Source organism: Mastacembelus armatus, chromosome 7 (assembly GCF_900324485.2).
Source record: "Mastacembelus armatus chromosome 7, fMasArm1.2, whole genome shotgun sequence".
Lineage (NCBI taxonomy): Eukaryota > Metazoa > Chordata > Actinopteri > Synbranchiformes > Mastacembelidae > Mastacembelus > Mastacembelus armatus.
This window is the reverse complement of record NC_046639.1, coordinates 2,105,893-2,122,345: the sequence shown is the minus strand read 5'-3', so window position 1 is coordinate 2,122,345 and position 16,453 is coordinate 2,105,893. Positions and strand designations below refer to the sequence as shown.

Below are 16,453 nucleotides of genomic sequence, written 5' to 3'. Positions count from 1 at the left end.
AGCAGTTTGAGAGTTTAAAAGTGACATTTCATTCAACCCATAAATTACTGAACAGCGGTAATTTCCTCTCGTATCTTTTTCTCACAACCACACAGCAATTTTAAAAAACTCTCAAAAAGGTATCTTTAAGCTGTTAAATAAACAGTTACTATACCCACAGTACCACATGATTTCAGCTTTTCAAAATGAATATCCGTACTAGTACTGTGCATCACTACGTCTGCGAACCGTACAAACCAGATTCCAAGGAGTTCTTTCAAAAAGCAAATAATTTATCATATCTCTTACACTGCATTTTGCTTCAGAAGCACCAAAAGAAAAATATGCTTATGGTGAGATATCTGAACAACAGTATAGGAGGATTCCTGTTTTGGAGTGTGTGTTTGATTTGAGACTTGAAGCTCACCTTCTGCAGCAGCTGGGAGCCAGAATACTTAGTGGAGATGGACTTCATCTCCCCACCAAACGCTGAAGCCCACAGCTTCACCCTGCACACATAACCACAGTGCACACAGACAAGCAAGAGATCAGAACAAAGAGTACAACTTGACTTTAACTGCAACTTCAACATTCACTTTTATAACCCTGCAAATTTTAATCCAGACGAGTGGGAACAAGCTGATAATATGATAATATGATAATATCAGAGTCGACTCCTACAGCAAAGTTCTGGGTTCAAACTTGGAAAATCAAGTGATGCGCGGCACTTCAGCGAAAAGAGCATCTACTTACACGGAGGGGGGGATACTTTGGTGGGTGCTTCCCACCTCAGTGACCCTGGTGCTTAGAGTGGAGAAAAGTAACAGCAGACACGCACACCACGCACTGGAAACCACACAGCTCCGATCCATCTGCATTTTGGGCAAAGAAACCCTTCCTATATGCTCTCAGTGCGAGTTTCGGGTTTACGATGCCACCTTGGATTTTTGTCTCCTCCAGGGGATCCAAGAACAAAATCAAAAGTCACCTGTGCTCACTGACTAAATCATTCATTGCAACGTGTTCAGCTGTTCTTGGTGCGGGACGCGGATGAGGCAGCACGGCAGGATCCTCAGCTGTGTGACTTATCCAAAGTGCAGCGGTGTGGCCCCACTGACCGGCGCGGTGCTCACGCCTCTGCTGCCGGGCGGAAAGTCGAGCTCGACTCCTCCGGCAGGGAAAGTCCGCTTCTAGTCGCTGTGTTGGACCGACCTCACCCAGTGAGAGCACAAGAGTGGAGGTTCAGGGGGAACCGGGGAGCTCATCAAACGATGCTGCGCACAAGAGCACGCCTACTCCTCTTGAGTGATGCGAATAGCCTCCTCGCTCCCCCTTTCTCTGGTTCTCTCTCTCTCTCTCTCTCTCTCTGACACACACACACACACACGCACGCACGCACGCACGCACACACACACACTCATGCACTTTCTCTCCTCCTTCCTGAGCATGCTGTTGCTGAATTACGCCATTCTTTTGACCTGCCTCTCTCTCTCTCTCTCTCTCTCTCTCTGTCTCTCGCTCTCTCCCCCCTATAATGGGCTCTAATACAAAACTATAACAGCTAGCCTTTAGCTTTCATGTCAGACCAAGTCACGCACTGTATATGTCCAGTTCACTGAAGCAGGAATTACTGCCAAAGTGCTGACGAAAGACAGAGAGGGAGAAAAATGTGAGTGTAAAAACACAGAGGGAAGTGTGGGTGTCCAGCCTCTTGGTGGACGTACCAGAAGAGATAAGTCAGTTATGCTGAATGAAAGCATGTCAATTAAATGCACTTTGCAGCAGTGATGTGGCACCGGCAGTGTGTGGGCATATGGGTTGTGAAAGAGGATGAGAGCACCCCAGGCGACGGAGCCCATGCGACAGATCGCTTTTCACAGAGAGCTGGAAGGATTCTGGCAAAGCACTGGAAGGGATCAACAGTGACTGAACAGCCTATCTCTGCCACTGCAGAAGAGGTGTCCTGTTTATTACAGAACTGCCCTTTTTACATTAGGAGACTCACCTCTGACATGTGAGAGTCAAACCTGGGGGGGGTCAGAACATCTGCTGCAGGACTCCTGGTTCTTCTTGGACCTGCACACTGAACCTGGGATCAATAAGAATCTAAAACATATAAAATGCCTAAAACTTCTGTACAGTACTGTATATTTGCAGCACCAAACCTCTACTAGCCACTCGTATTAATATACATGACACATTACAATGCACTCAGGTAAAAGAGAAAATGCGAATCAACATTTATTTTAATACTTTGATTGTTGTATAACGGTTACTGCTCCTGTGTTTACTGCTTTTCCCTATAGTGGCAAGTACTTTGATGCCACTGGAACAGCTCCCAGGCTTCCAAACCAACAAGCATGGACCATATTAATGAGGCTATAATGAAGATGAGACTACAATGAAGTCGGCCTGTGGTGGAACAGCAGTGAGCACAGTGTGGAAATGGGCAGTACAGGACAAAAACTAAAATAATCTGCTGTAAAAATAAAGTGTTGATTGATAACAACTACAGCATAGTTGTTTTAATGTTACAAGCAAACAGACTCTTCATTTAGTTTAAACACAAACTGTTCACATTACTATTGGCACCATTCAGTACCTTGGCACTATCCATCCATCCATCCATCATCTACCACTTATCCTGGAACCACAGGGCTGACACACAAAGACAAACAAACAATTTAGAGTCACTAACTAAGTGAACCCCAATCTGCTTGTCTCTGGACTGTGGAGGGAAACCAGAGTACCTGGAGAAAACCCACACAGACACAAGGAGAACATGAAAACTCCCGGGTCGACGTCGATTTAAAACGGGAACCTTTTAGCTGCGACGGTACTAATCACGCTGCCATGCCACCCACCTTGACACTACACGTCAGTAATTCACCTTTAATCTAACGCACTTTCAGAAATGAGGCTTTAAACAGCTGTTTGCAGTTATTCAGTCCAACTGTGAAGTATTTAATTTATGTGCATTTATATCCTGACAGTAACAGCATGACAGCAGCAGAAAATCACCCAGTACAGACCATTTCACCTAGGAGCCGACCACTTTTCCACATAGTTCCTTATGATAAATTTCTGTATGTGAGCCAGAGACATGTCCCAGAAGACTTTCTGGGTTGATGGGGCGGTGAGATGTGGGGCTAGAGTCTAGATTGTGCAGCGCATAAAGTCACCAGAGAGACGAGGTTAAAAATGAGGTAAGACGTCAAATTATTAAGACACATGAACAAATAAAAATGCAGTTATAGGTACATTTATTATTATGTTCATAGATAATAGCGTCCTCCACATACACGTCATGTAAAAAACACAGAGCAGAATTAGTCATGGGTCACATCAGAGGGAAAAACATCAAAGACTAATGACCCAGTCCTCCTTTCTGTCTTCACACGCCCACGACACCTCTTGTTTTTGCTGTAACCCTCAGTTCCAAATGTTGTAATCCCACCTGATTCTGGAGAGCACCCTGTGCCTAAACTGGCGCTAACCGGGCTGTACCTGGCATTGCAGTGAAAAAGAAAAAAACATTCTGACTCCTGCCTCTAACACTAGATTTCATTTTCCATTCAGCAGTGGTGGCTTTCAGTTTCCCCAAATACCACTCCTGCATAAACTATGCAGGTTTACATTTGACACAAGTGACACTAATTTATTTTGAATTATGCTTCTTTCTGACTATATCATTTTATTAAACAAGAATTTTACATATAAAGCCTTATTTTTGTCTCCCTTCCCTATTTTAACCTCGCCATTTCTTGAATTCTCCCTACTGCAACCTGCTGCAAACATCAGAGATAAAAACATAAGTGTATTGATCCTCTATCAAAAGTTATCAAAAGGAGGTAAAACCCTGCTGCTGTGCATACAGGTGATATATTTGACACCAGTAGTTTAAATGGGAAATAACTTCTAATGAAACTTATTGCTACTCTACTGTATGTTCTCTGTTCTTGCTACTTTTACATAAACTTGGCAAACCAATGCGATGTTACTGTGCTCCAAGCCAAGGAAATGAAAATGTCTCAGTGTCTCAAACTCCGTGGGACGGTGGCCAGTCTGACAGCTTCATCACTGCCGTATGTCCATGTGTCCTTTCCTGCTGTGCCTAGGTCAACCTCTGGGCTACCAACTAATCTGTTACTGTAGCAGCTCACTAGCACCCATGCTATTTCAGCATATCACTACAGAATAAAGGATCAGTGCAGAAGCTAGGTATATTGGCATGAATGGACTGGATTTACTGATATTTCAATGTGCTGTTACATCTACTTAGAGGCTTGAAGAGGAAAGGCATGAATGAAGTAACGTAATACTGGGTATTTTTAGGGAACTGACTCTTTAAAAAAGCTGATCAAACTGACTTCTATGGTCATGATGACCAGATAACTGCTAATGTTTTGTCATACAGGTTTTAAAACATTCCCTATTAGAAATCTAGTTTATTTACTGTCTATTCTATGTGTTAAATCATAGGATGAGGTGGTTCTGTAGTCTACTTTGAGCTATTGCTGAGCCTTAAAGCATCTCGGTCCATCTGTGTAGAAGGCAGAAAGCAGTGGACTGTGTGCATCGATGTTACGGTATGGACAGTGATGGGCTCACACCATTAGTGCCTGAGAATTTCAAAGCACACCATAAATAACTCTTTGTTACCAGGCTCAGAATTCACCTTGCTCCAGAAATACCTCCCTTAATTCAATTAATAATGACATGCCGAAGACTTTACTGCATCAGCACAGGCGGAGAAACAGACGACTGTGTTTGATGAGACCGCACACGGCTGCCTGTGGAATACGCACCGGCATGGATCAAAATATCCACCACATACAAGATTCATGGGCTTGGAAAACAAGGACAAAGTGCGCCCATCTTGTCATGATGAACAGCAGGAGGCGGTGGCAGCCTCCGTGTGAGACAGGTGAGCATCCTTAGGATGTGTCGTCTGTGAAATCAGGACAGGGGAAATGAATGACTGGTGGACTTTCCTCCATCGCTTGAACCACCTCTGTCCTTGAATTAAACATTTGATCTCTAATGTTGGCAAAGGCTGACTGCGCCTGCACAAGTAAGTTCTTTAAAAAGAAGGTAAATCCCGTTAGAATGCAAGCAAAGGATTTTGGGAGAAATCATCTTCAATAGTGGCTGTCAATATACAGTACACTGAGTTGAATAGATGATTAAAAAGCTTGTGCTCAGAGATTGCTTAGACTCTTAAAAGATTCCTCTGGTGCTGCTGAAAAGTAGCCTAATTTTCCAGACTTGCGTCTCCTCTTCAGAAAACTGCTGTGGATGTTTTGATGCCATTTTAATACATTTGCAAAAAGCGGGAAAGGTTTTCCCCATGGGGTACCATTCAGTCACATCTGGGAAATTGCTCATTATTTCTCAGCCTATATCAAATCATAAAGTCTATACCTTAGAGATGCATAACGACCTAATGCGGAACACAAGAAGAATAAATGCATATACTTTTTAGTATGCAAGATGAAATGTAGTTCCTGAGTGATAAAAGTTCAGAAATTCCTCTTTGGATAAATGGTGCAGGAGACCATCTACCATGGCTAACGTTCCCAGTTTCACCTGAGAATATCTGCATAGCAGGCCTAAGGCATAAGCTGAATAGTTCAGTTAGCAGCTGCTTAGGGCCCCAAAGCCTTGAGGAGCAGATTATACATTTGAAGTTCTCTGTTCATTTGTTTTTAATAATTCAGGCATCTAAATTAATTATATTATGCTTTGTACTGCTTTATGTTTGCCCTTCAGTGAACTTTACTGAAAAAGGTATGACTGGGTCAAATCAATTTCTGTTTAGAAACGACAATGATTGGGATTAAAGACGTACCTACTCATACAGTCTGTAAAATATCTTAATCACCAGTTGATGGACGTCTCTGACCATGTCTCTTGCGCCGTATGAGAGAGATGTTGACCTAAAAAATAAAATTCTTACTAATGGTGATCCTGTAAATGATATTGGTGCGTACTAGATATTGTTTGTCCTAAAAAAAAGAGCATAATAAATGTATATTTCATATTTCTTGCGCTTTATACTATTATATGATCACATATCTCACAAATGCTTCCAAGATCAACATAGATGTTCTGACTAAAATAACCAGCAAGTAAGTAAGAGCAAAGACGAGGTCCCATACAATGGAGCGATCAGGAGGAGCTACAGACCTGCACAGCCCTGCATCTGGTACTGTATCTTCTGACAGACGGTCAATATTGAAAGAAAGAAGCAGCTTGTTCAGCAAAAGAAAAGAGTGGGAAATGAAGAGGGAACAAGAGCCTGTGAAAAAGCAGAGGGAGGGCATGGAGAAAATAAGTGCTGCAGGCTTTCTTAAAGGATACCAAAGATGAGTTCATCATCAAAATGTTCAGAAAATGTAGAAAATCTACAAAAAATGTAGAGAAGCGAATGCATGTTAGTGAATATAATTGTGTTTAAAAGCAATTATACACCAGTTATTTGCTTTGCTCACAGATAAGAATCAGAACATTGAGCCATTTATAAAAGCCAAACGAGCCGATGGAAGACTTATAGCCGTATAGCCGAGGAAACTACGTTACTGGTGTCCCACTACGCAGCAGCTGACAGAGACAAAACTAAAAAACTGGCAAAGTTATTTTGTGAAGACAACTCATGTGTTTGTGTGCCCAAGCAGCTCACATCTTATACTTCAGGCAGTAACTGCAGCACAAAGACAGACTGTCTGGCAAACAATCACATTGTGCTTGACCCCCACAGTGAGGAGATCCAGTGGCTCTGTTATGCTCTGGGGGGCATTTTGCTGGGATGGTTTGGGTCCACTTATTATTTTTATAATTCAGTGATTCATTCATCACCTTCATCATCCTGTGATGAAAAATCTCTGTCCTGATGGGAATGGTCTCTTCCAGGATGACAGTGTCCCCATCCATAGGGCACGAGGGCTCATTGGGTGATTTGATTAGTATGAAAACTATGTGAATCATATGCTGTTGCCTTCACAGTCACCAGATCCCAAGCCGACTCAGCACCTATGGGAGACAAGTGCTCACCATCATCATCAATGAGGGAGTAACTTTTAGAGGTATGGTGTTCATCTCTCCTTTAGAGTCCGCAGATTTGTTGAATCTATGCCAAGGCACACTGAAGCAGTTCTCATGGTGGTCCAACACCTTACTAAAACATGCATCTTGGTTTTTACTTTAACTTATCACCCATCTGTGTGTTTTAATAATCATAACCAGATAAAGTAGATTTCCATACCACCAAAGTGTGTGGCAGCTACAAGAATCTCAATTAGCCAAGTAATTAGGTCATATATGAAAACAATAGAGCATCTGGGTAGAGAGGGATGGAGATGGTCAGGGATGAGATGAAAGGAGCAGAAGAGAAATGGGGTAGACAGAGTTTAACAAGGAAAGGAGAAAACAAGGATATACTGTATAATGAGAAGTAAAAAAAACAAACAATGGGACTGGAGATCACAGGTGAAAGGAAGCCACAGAGAGAGAGGCTGGAACAGACAGGAGGAAACATCTGCATTTAAAAGGCTGGGGAGTAAATGAGAGAAAGAAGAAGGTGTCAGAGAAGGACAGACCAATAAATTGAAATCAACTGGAGCGCAGTGTGACAGAGGCAGAAAAGAGGAAGGATTTGTTGGACCATATAATCTGGTCTTTAAGGAGAGGTCTTGTTAGAAATCAGTAAGTGCCATGCTGGTGACAAATCTGCATGGCTCTCCACATTTTCAGTTTGTGAGGAAATGCACAAAACCAGGCTTACTTCTTGGCTACCTCGTGGTGCACACCAGTGAACACGAGGCATTACGTCTGCTCACTGTTTTTCTTGTCATCAAAAACTGCAATTTGACATCAGTGAGAGCTGAATATCTTTAAGAAGCTGATGCATATTCAGTCACTTTTAGTGATCTGATATCAAACCATAAGGACAAAAAGACATTTCAAACACTGGAGACAGATCCACACCAGGTCTGCCAAGAGGGCACTGGGATGTCAGTGTTATTGCCTGAATATATACGTATGCAGCTACGCATGCATGATCTCCAGCCCAGTCCTTTTCCCCCTTTTCTACCCCATCTTGTCTGCAGTGCTGGTCTCCTGAGGGCCAAAGCATCTCATATCTTGCACTATACATGATGTCCTCACACTGGTGTTGCGTGCAGATGCAAAACAAGCCAAGTAAACGAAAGGAAAGCAGCGATTTTGGGTCTGTGTATAATAAATACACATATCTTTTTAAACGACAGCGAAATTAAAAGCACTATGACAACATGCATAATTAAAAAGCACTCTCCCTAAAAATAGAAGAGTGGGAAATAGAGAATATAGAAACAAGAGATGAGTGCGAACTGAGAGAAAGATGACAAAAGAGTGAGGGATGTCCACAGCAATAAAAAAAAAAAAATCCAATGCAAAAATTGTTTGGCTCATCTGGCTTTTGCATTAGGGAGTAAACTTGTCAATTTTCTTTTCCATCTTCAAACGAACAGTGTGAAATGACTAAAGCAGCTGTCTTATTGCCTGAAAGAAAAGACATGATGGGAAAGGTGGCTTCATTATGTGGAAAAATAACAGGCAGCCAGAGAAGACGTCTGTGATATTTGCATTATTTTGGGTAGCAGATTAACAATGGCTCTAAAGTGCTCTACATTCCCAACATGTTCACAATTGATTTGCCCAAAGCGTTCCATTTCGTTTTATATTCCCCAGCCACTTCAATTAAAGAAAAAACACCTTGCTGTTACAAGTCCTTTCCTCACGCCCATTATTCTCTGTCTCCCCTTTATTTTCCTCCACTCTTACTATCATCAGCTTATTTCAGATATGCAATCTCCTTTTTAGCTTTTTCTTGTGTCTGGCTGGCCGTGCCTCAGTGCACCTTATTAATGTATATTCTCAAATCCTTCTTCAGAGGCGAACTATTTGAGAACTCCAGCCATGCCACATGTTACAGGAAATTACAGCCAGACGGAGCAGAACCAGATAACTCAACTCGCTCTTGCAGGCTGATTTCTTTGTACTGGCTTGGCAACAAATAAAGGGGCTAAACATTGTATACTTTGTCAAAACAACACTTTCAACCTTGTGTAACAGCAAATATTTATCTCCACGCTCATCAGTATCTATGCATATACTAAAATAAAACACATATTTATGAAACAACAATGCACGTCTTTAAACGAAATGACTGAGCTACAGTAGAGCGACACATTTAGTGCGGCTGCTCTCACACAACCCTTGGTCTGTTTGTTTGTTTAAGCCCCACAGTCTATGCTGTCTTGTTGATAACCAACTCATTTGCAATGATAACATGCCCAAGAGGCTAAAATGAGGCCGTTCACTGCGGCTGTGCTGATAGCGGACGAGGAACTCAGCAGCTGTGATTGGCTTGACTGTGGTGTTCACCTAATTGTCGACTCACCCGGTGCTAACGCACATCAAAGTGCCCTGTTGGTCCAAATCAGTGATTCACAGAGCAGAATAATCCCAGTGGACTGAAGAACCGGGCAGTATTATCTCTCTCTCTATATGTATATATGGTTATTTACCATAGTAGACACAAAACAAGACATATTAATGGGAGAAATGAAAAGGTTAACAGACAAAATAGGAAGAGGGATCATGTGGTCTTGTCTTCTATCAGGATGCTGCAAGCTGAGAACATGAAGTCCTACAAAAGGTCCAACTTTACCCACCTACCATCTTCAGCGTCCTTCCCACCTCTTGTGCACCCAGAATGCAAAAAGGCTTAGATAGTGGGACCCCGCTACTGTTTGGCTGCAAACAGGAGCTGTGCCGTGCACCCTGTGGGCCTGTGCTTTTGGCTGGCAGCTTTACATATAAAACAGGCAGGCCTATCAGTCACCGCACAGGCTGCGGCCACAAAGTCTGAATCCCCAGCTTTGAGCACTCTGAGGATTCTCGCACTGGAGTTCTGTGAGGGGAGAGATTAACAACAAACACAAAACAAGACCCTTCTGTTCATATCTCAGAGAAGGAGGGAAATTATGGTTCACTAAGAGAAGTTTGGTCAAACAAAAGTCTCTGGCTCCACTGTCAGCTCGTGAATCACTGCCCGTCGTTCAAAGTTATTGATAAATCCTCCTTATTTCTTTACATTCACGTTCACCTGGATATGAGGGGTGTTATGCTATCATGTGGTTAGCTACTGTAGTGGCCTTCAGTTTCACATACAGTTCTAATCACATTACAAGCTTCTGGTGCCGACTATGGCGGTACTCTCTGCATCAAATAAAAGCCGTCTGAACCCTGTCTTTACTTTGGCTTTCATAACTCTCAGTCTAATCTCATGTATAGGGCGTTACAACATATAAGAGCTCCTGTAGGCAGAAAACACTGACACAAGCAAACACTGACATCTAGAGCATGTTTTATGAACTTGCAGATATTGGGCACATCAATTGAGAAGCACATCGTGAAGTGTGATATCCAGGACTTTGGACCATAGGAGGATATCTCATCAATTTCTGCACTGACCAACATGAACAAACATCACACCAAAACGTCAACACCACCAAAATCATTGGGATTTGATTTTGCATTTTTAACACAGATCAAGCTGCTTCTGTTCATAATACAAGCTTCATGGAACAAGGACAATAAAGGAGATTGTGGTTAATAAGAAGTGTTTTCAAGAAAAAATGGATTTTTCCAGGTTTGGTTTACAACAACAGTTCAAATTAAAAATGATTTCACCCTGTGGTTTGCACAGCGTGCTTACATAAATAAATGACAGACAGCAAACACGATATAATTTACATCAATTGGCTTCAGTGAAGTAAAAAACAAAGCTACGATGGGTCCTGCATCTTTTGGCCTTGTCATGTAGAGAAATTCTAGATACAGTTTTAAGACCATCACTCTTTATTTATACTGTGCCCTTAAATTTCAATGATCAATTATTAGTCAAAAACTCTAAAACATCCTGTTACCATCTGAGAAAACTTGGAAAGCAGCAAACAGTCAGAAGCTGGTGCCACAGATATTACTACCAGCTTTCAGAAGCTTTTGTTTCAAAATAATACTCCACTTATCACCAATGTTTCCGGGGACATAATGAAACCTCCATGAATAGTCCGCGGGTCAGAGCAGCCCTGGGAGATTAACCTGACCATGTTTAGGTCATGAAGGTGAACAGGGTGAACGATACCTGTCTACTGTCCATATGTTGGCTTCAGCACTGAGGGTGCGTTTGTTTTAAGTCCCGCGTAGCTCCAGTTGGCGGTGCAGTGAAAAAGACAGTAGCGACCCTAAAACTTCTTCTGCTTCTCATCCATTATTATCGATAGAGACAACAGCTCTGAGCATCTGCTCACCGCTGAAATCAACTTTGCACACAGTCAAAGCTTCACACTCTCAAACAAAACTGTCCAAACAAAACTTCAGGAGTTAATACCTGTGACTTAGCTAACGAACCCCAAAGACGACACTGAAACGAGGAAGCCAGGTTAGGCTAGGCTAGGTTACCTGCAGGCTGCAACGCACCTGTAAAATGTGATTTCTTAAATTTGCTCCTTTGCATGACCAGTCTGATACCTGGTCACATGACACCTGGTCACATGTTCCCCACCATGTTTAAGCGCCAGCTGCTTTTACCATTTTTGGCCACTAGATGTCTCTGTCGGACAAGAGCAATATCACGGTTTGATGAAGTCTGACCCCAGATAATCACAATCACAACAGCAAACACAAAATGAAACATGAGACTTTCTTTTCAAACCTGCCTGCAGAGAAGAGTGGGTGAAAGTGAACAGAAAGACTCTTAGCTGGGTACAAAAAAACATCTGCCCAAAGGAGGGAAGGGGAAAATCTAATCCTGTTTAAACACGTACTTATGTTGAAAACCATCCAAACCAACAGCTCAAAATAATTTTGGAGGATTAATATTTCAGTTGCTTAACACTTAACATAAGTGTTATTTATAAGACTATGACACCTACTGCCAAGCATAGGATGCTGTTGTTGAGTATTTTAGTCCTCCTATAAAATCTACCCAAAGTACAGTCAAATTTAAATAAAACCGTGTATGATCTTCAACAATCAGGTATATGTTCAGCAGGTAAACTCTGCTCGTAGGCATTTCAGCTCAGCGTCAGGTGAGACAGCTGCTAGAAGACACTGGGTTCATTCTCAGTGTATTCAGTATAAGACATACAAACGCGGCACACGTTTTCCTCTGAATATCATTTATTGTTCAATCTACAACAGTTGGTCCTTGGACTAACCGCCTCCACTCATTTCATAGTTTGTAGGATACATTAATGACCAAAGAACACATTTCACACTGCTACAGATTGACAGAACTGCCATATCAAATGTTAAGATATCTATTTACTGTCATGCTGCATGTTTTTATCAGTAGTAATGACTTACTGATGCTGTTACTGCTGCTAGTGTGGCTTCTGGCATAATAATGGCATCTATAAGTCCCAGTGGGTGGACGGCATTCCATAGTTTCGTCCGTCTATGGTAGGAATTTGTACTGTAATTTACAGTTAGATGAAACTGGACCTTACATTGTCTGGCTCAGCTTAAAACAAATAGACAGACAGTGTAATATGTTAATACTTGGTAGAAAAAAATCATATGCATTGATACCTTCACCAATCCTCATAGCACAATGTCTTATTTGTATGTATGTGTATTAGTTGTGCAATATTTGAAGATAGTAGACAGCTATGATCGTATAGAGATCTTAATGTATCTACAGCTTTGTATATCCTTTTGGTTATGAGGATTAGCATAGTCATCCTGTACCTAATAGTATTTCATGATTACACTGTATATAAAAAAGATGTCCGCAGAGTGACACTTCTGTACAGTACATGTATGTGGTTTTGATTTGTACATAGCTGTAATGGTTAGCGTTCATTTTCACACTGCCTCACTCTGTCTCTCACCAAATATCTGTGGCAATTCCTCTGCTTCACTTTGGCAGTCAGGTCCAGCGGTGCAGATGGAGGACCCACGGCCTCCCTTGTCCAAAAGCTTGAGTCTCTTAGAGTCAAGCGATCCCATGACCCGCATTTCTGACATGCCTTCAGACGGGCCATCTTGTGCAGCATAGTTCCTTGTGTAGTCTTTGACAGTTTGTCGTTAGTGCTTTCGCAACTAACCAATGTTGTGCTAGTTTGTAGAACCCCCTTTTTCTGGCTGGTCTGTAAAAGGCCGTTTCACAGTTAAGTCCCAAGCAGCAGTCTTGTTCAGGGGTGGGGTAAGAGATGTCTGAGGCTCTGAAGGGCCACTAGTGCTTATCCATTCACTCCAGCCAGATGCTAGACCAGTGGTTCCCGATATTTCCCTTTGCTTACACTCAAAAGCTTGTCAAGCTTCCTCTACTTTGTGCCATACTTGATTATTTTAAGCTGCAACTCATGCAAGACTCTCTGTAATCCTTATTATTAGGAAACACTGTGCCAGTTAGACCAGCCTTTTGTGGCATGCAGCTAATACAGCTATTTCATCTATAAAAGTGGCTGTTTGAAGTATATATTTCTTGCAGCGGTATCAGACAAAGTACACTGTAATGAAAGCTGGAAGGGCAATGTGTGTGATGAAAGCTTGTAATGTGACACTTAAGAGCCATGTAATACATACATTTAATCAGGAGCATCTGATGTTAGCTGTATTAGCTACAGTTGCTAGCCTGTTGTGGTTTTAATGGCTGGCTGGGGTAAAGGCCTGTGTACGTTGCTGCCCTTCAGGGCCCCGGGACTGTCCTTGACCTTTGACATGAGGCTCGTGAATCATCTCTCGGGGAGAGGCTTGAACATCCAAAGGCCTTATGCAGAAGATGGATGTCAAGATGCAGGTCAGTGAGGAAAGAAGAAAAAGTATCCGACCACAGTCTGCATTTACTTAAAGTAGCTAAGACTTACAAGGTTTTCATATGAACAGGCAAAGTTGTCATTTTGTTGAACAAATATTCTGTGAAGGATACTTTTTCACTCTTCTATTCACTCGCACTCCCTCTCAGCCTTGATTCTCAGCTTCCTCTCTCCCTCTCTTCCCCTATTGTCCTCCGGCGCTTTGTTCTCCTTCACAGGCTGTTCTTGTCTGGCAGCTCGGCCTCTGGACTGCGGGGAAAGTAGACGGTGGCTTTGTGCTCCTCGTAGCGGTCGATGTGCTTGAGGTGTACCACCATGTGCAGGGCATAGGCTAAGACGAGGAGCAGGATCAAAGATGTCACCAAGCCCATCAGGATGGCTGGCGTCAGGAAAGTGGCACAGTCACTGGCTGATGCAAACTTGTCTGACTGCACATTGAAGGCCTGGATCTGGAAGAGCAAGGAGAAGGGAGAAAGAAGCGATTATGCTGAACTGAAGAGGACGACCGGCTCTTACTGGGCTCACCAGGGACGGAGACACTAGGCAGATGGACAGGTTGAGACAACCTAACAGATGGCTAAACAGACAGTACACAGACAGATTGACAGGGTGCCAAACAGACAGTAAACGGGCTGAGTGACTGACAGCAAAAAAGGCGCAACACAATTGGAAATGGCGGGCAAACATACAGGACACATGCAGGAAATGGGGGAATAGAATATGATATAACAGTGAATATTCAGACATTACTAGAAAAGCTACACAACAAAGGACGTGCCCCTTGTCCAACAGTGTACCTGGAAATCAGTGAAAGTGATGTGCCAGTTAGCGGATGTGTCAGTGTGAGAGCTGGGCACTAGCAGGGTGTCATATTTGTGCAGGCTGCTGACGTGCTGGCAATGGTAGGATGAAGTGGCAGGAGCGTAGACCTCGCTGGCATTGAACGTAGCCTCTTGGGTCCAGTTATAGTGAATGTGAACACTGTCTAGTGTGAACCAGTTCTGACCAGCTGCCTCATAGAAAGTGTTTGACATCTGAAGCCTGGCAGAAGAGACAATACAGCTAGTTACACAAACTACCACACTGTATGATAACTGATAGATATTAGATTATAGATTAGATTTCTACAATATTGGTCAGTGAAAGTATTTGAAGCAACACGTGCATGTGTGTATTTTACCTGATTACTAGACCTCGTAAGTCCTCCACATCACCAAACTTTAATGAAAGCCTGTGGCAAAACAAAACCACACATATTCAAATATCTGTTTGCACACACTATCCATTAATATCATCTAGATACGGTACTTTCCTTAAATGATTTGATTTCTACTTCCATGTGAAATAGAAAGTGGGCATCAAACCTATCCCGTGTATGTGAATAAATATGCTTTCCTGTTGTTTAACTTACGTAGCTTTCTCCTTGGTGCAGATGGAGCCTTTGGTGTCCACGGGTGAGTTGGGATTGAAGACCCTCTCGGTCAGATCAATAAAGGTGTGGTTCCTATAGCGGATTGCCAGGCGCTTTGCCTTGAAGAGAATGCAGGTCTTCCCATTGTAAGACACACTCAGAGGACCATAAGGCCCCATCAGAGACTGGAGTAGCTTCCTCTTACTATGAGACATCCCTGGCTGATGCCAGTTAAAAGGCTGCAAACAAGAAATAATGCACATGAGAAATAAAGAAACTGCACTAAACTGGGCCTAGCATGGAAAAGAGCAGCTTTGCATTCTCTTACTGCCCTCTAGAGGGTGATTAGATTTCTATTCACACATAAAATGTGCCTCATTTGAGGGTCTGGACACTTAAAAGGATGAGGTCCACAAAAGGTGCATGCCAAAAACGTTTTGCTCCTGTTCGTCCTATTTAAATGAGAGTATCTGGTATCACCCCCCAAAAATTGTGCATTTGTGAATTCTTATGTAATTACTGAATCAGTAATTTCTAGGTTTATCAAGAAGAAAACTACCTTAAATGACCAAAACATAAAGTCAAAAACTGTTACCTGTACACACGTGGTAAACACAGCGGTAATGGGAAATTAGCCTAGAAATAATGCACCTCCCTCTAACACATGCTGTGATATTTAAAAGGCAAATTCAAAAAACACTTTTCTGTCATTATCAACATAAAAATGTCAGTAATGTGCAAATTTCCCTTTTCCAACCACCACTGAATGTCAAATGAGGCAGGAGCAGTGCTGCCTTCTCAGTAAAAAACAGGAGCTTTCTGAATTGCACATAATGGTGTGGTACTGTAGCTGTTAGACTGCATTTCTGCACTGTGCAGATAGAAACTGCCCCCTCTGGCTCTTTAATCTCTTTACTCAGTGGCCACATCTCATTGGAGGGCATTTGGGCTAATCCAGCACTATTTTACAAGACATGTAAAGTGGCAGTCACACTGGTGATGAAATGACGTTTTTGTAAATAATAATTGGAAATGTGAGGTTTGGTATATAAAAGCTTCAAATCTGAATATAGCAGAATTAAAAAAAGGAATCAGTAAATCCATACGTAACTCAACATCAGCAGCTGAGGCTGCATGTGGTTTCACTGAGTTTTCAGTCAGGGTGGTTCTTCATTTATGGGTGGTCAAGCAGCAG

The 16,453-nt window shown here is 42.4% G+C and overlaps 2 protein-coding genes across 4 annotated transcripts in view; both read right to left on the bottom strand.

Moving 5' to 3' along the window:
- cacna2d3a (calcium channel, voltage-dependent, alpha 2/delta subunit 3a) overlaps positions 1 to 1,258 on the bottom strand; it is a 92,933-nt gene extending 91,675 nt beyond the window's left edge. For all 3 annotated transcript variants that reach the window (XR_003297265.1, XR_003297264.1, XM_026332796.1), the window contains exons 1-2: positions 733 to 1,258; positions 407 to 488 (exon numbers count right to left, since the gene is read on the bottom strand). Coding sequence is in view for 1 of the 3 variants with exons in the window: in XM_026332796.1 (XP_026188581.1) it covers positions 407 to 488; positions 733 to 857 (207 nt within the window). In the remaining 2 variants the exon portion in view is untranslated. The remainder of the gene's footprint in view (positions 1 to 406; positions 489 to 732) is intronic.
- Positions 1,259 to 14,030: 12,772 nt separating this feature from the next.
- LOC113145120 (V-type proton ATPase subunit S1-like protein) lies at positions 14,031 to 15,473 on the bottom strand. Its single transcript, XM_026331508.1, has 4 exons — positions 15,259 to 15,473; positions 15,028 to 15,078; positions 14,645 to 14,888; positions 14,031 to 14,296 (listed from the first exon to the last, which is right to left on the bottom strand). The coding sequence occupies exons 1-4, from the start codon at positions 15,471 to 15,473 to the stop codon at positions 14,060 to 14,062; spliced, it is 747 nt and encodes a 248-aa protein (XP_026187293.1). The 3' UTR covers positions 14,031 to 14,059.
- Positions 15,474 to 16,453: the final 980 nt, after the last annotated feature.

Bases quoted from the DNA above. Each gene is read 5' to 3' on its own strand.
- LOC113145120 (XM_026331508.1), bottom strand. From the start codon at position 15,473: ATGTCTCATAGTAAGAGGAAGCTACTCCAGTCTCTGATGGGGCCTTAT. The intron at 15,079-15,258 runs GTAAGTTAAACA...GTTTTGCCACAG, and splicing joins TGCACCAAGGAGAAAGCTAC to GCTTTCATTAAAGTTTGGTG. The intron at 14,297-14,644 runs GTACACTGTTGG...TTGCTCTTCCAG, and splicing joins TCACTTTCACTGATTTCCAG to ATCCAGGCCTTCAATGTGCA.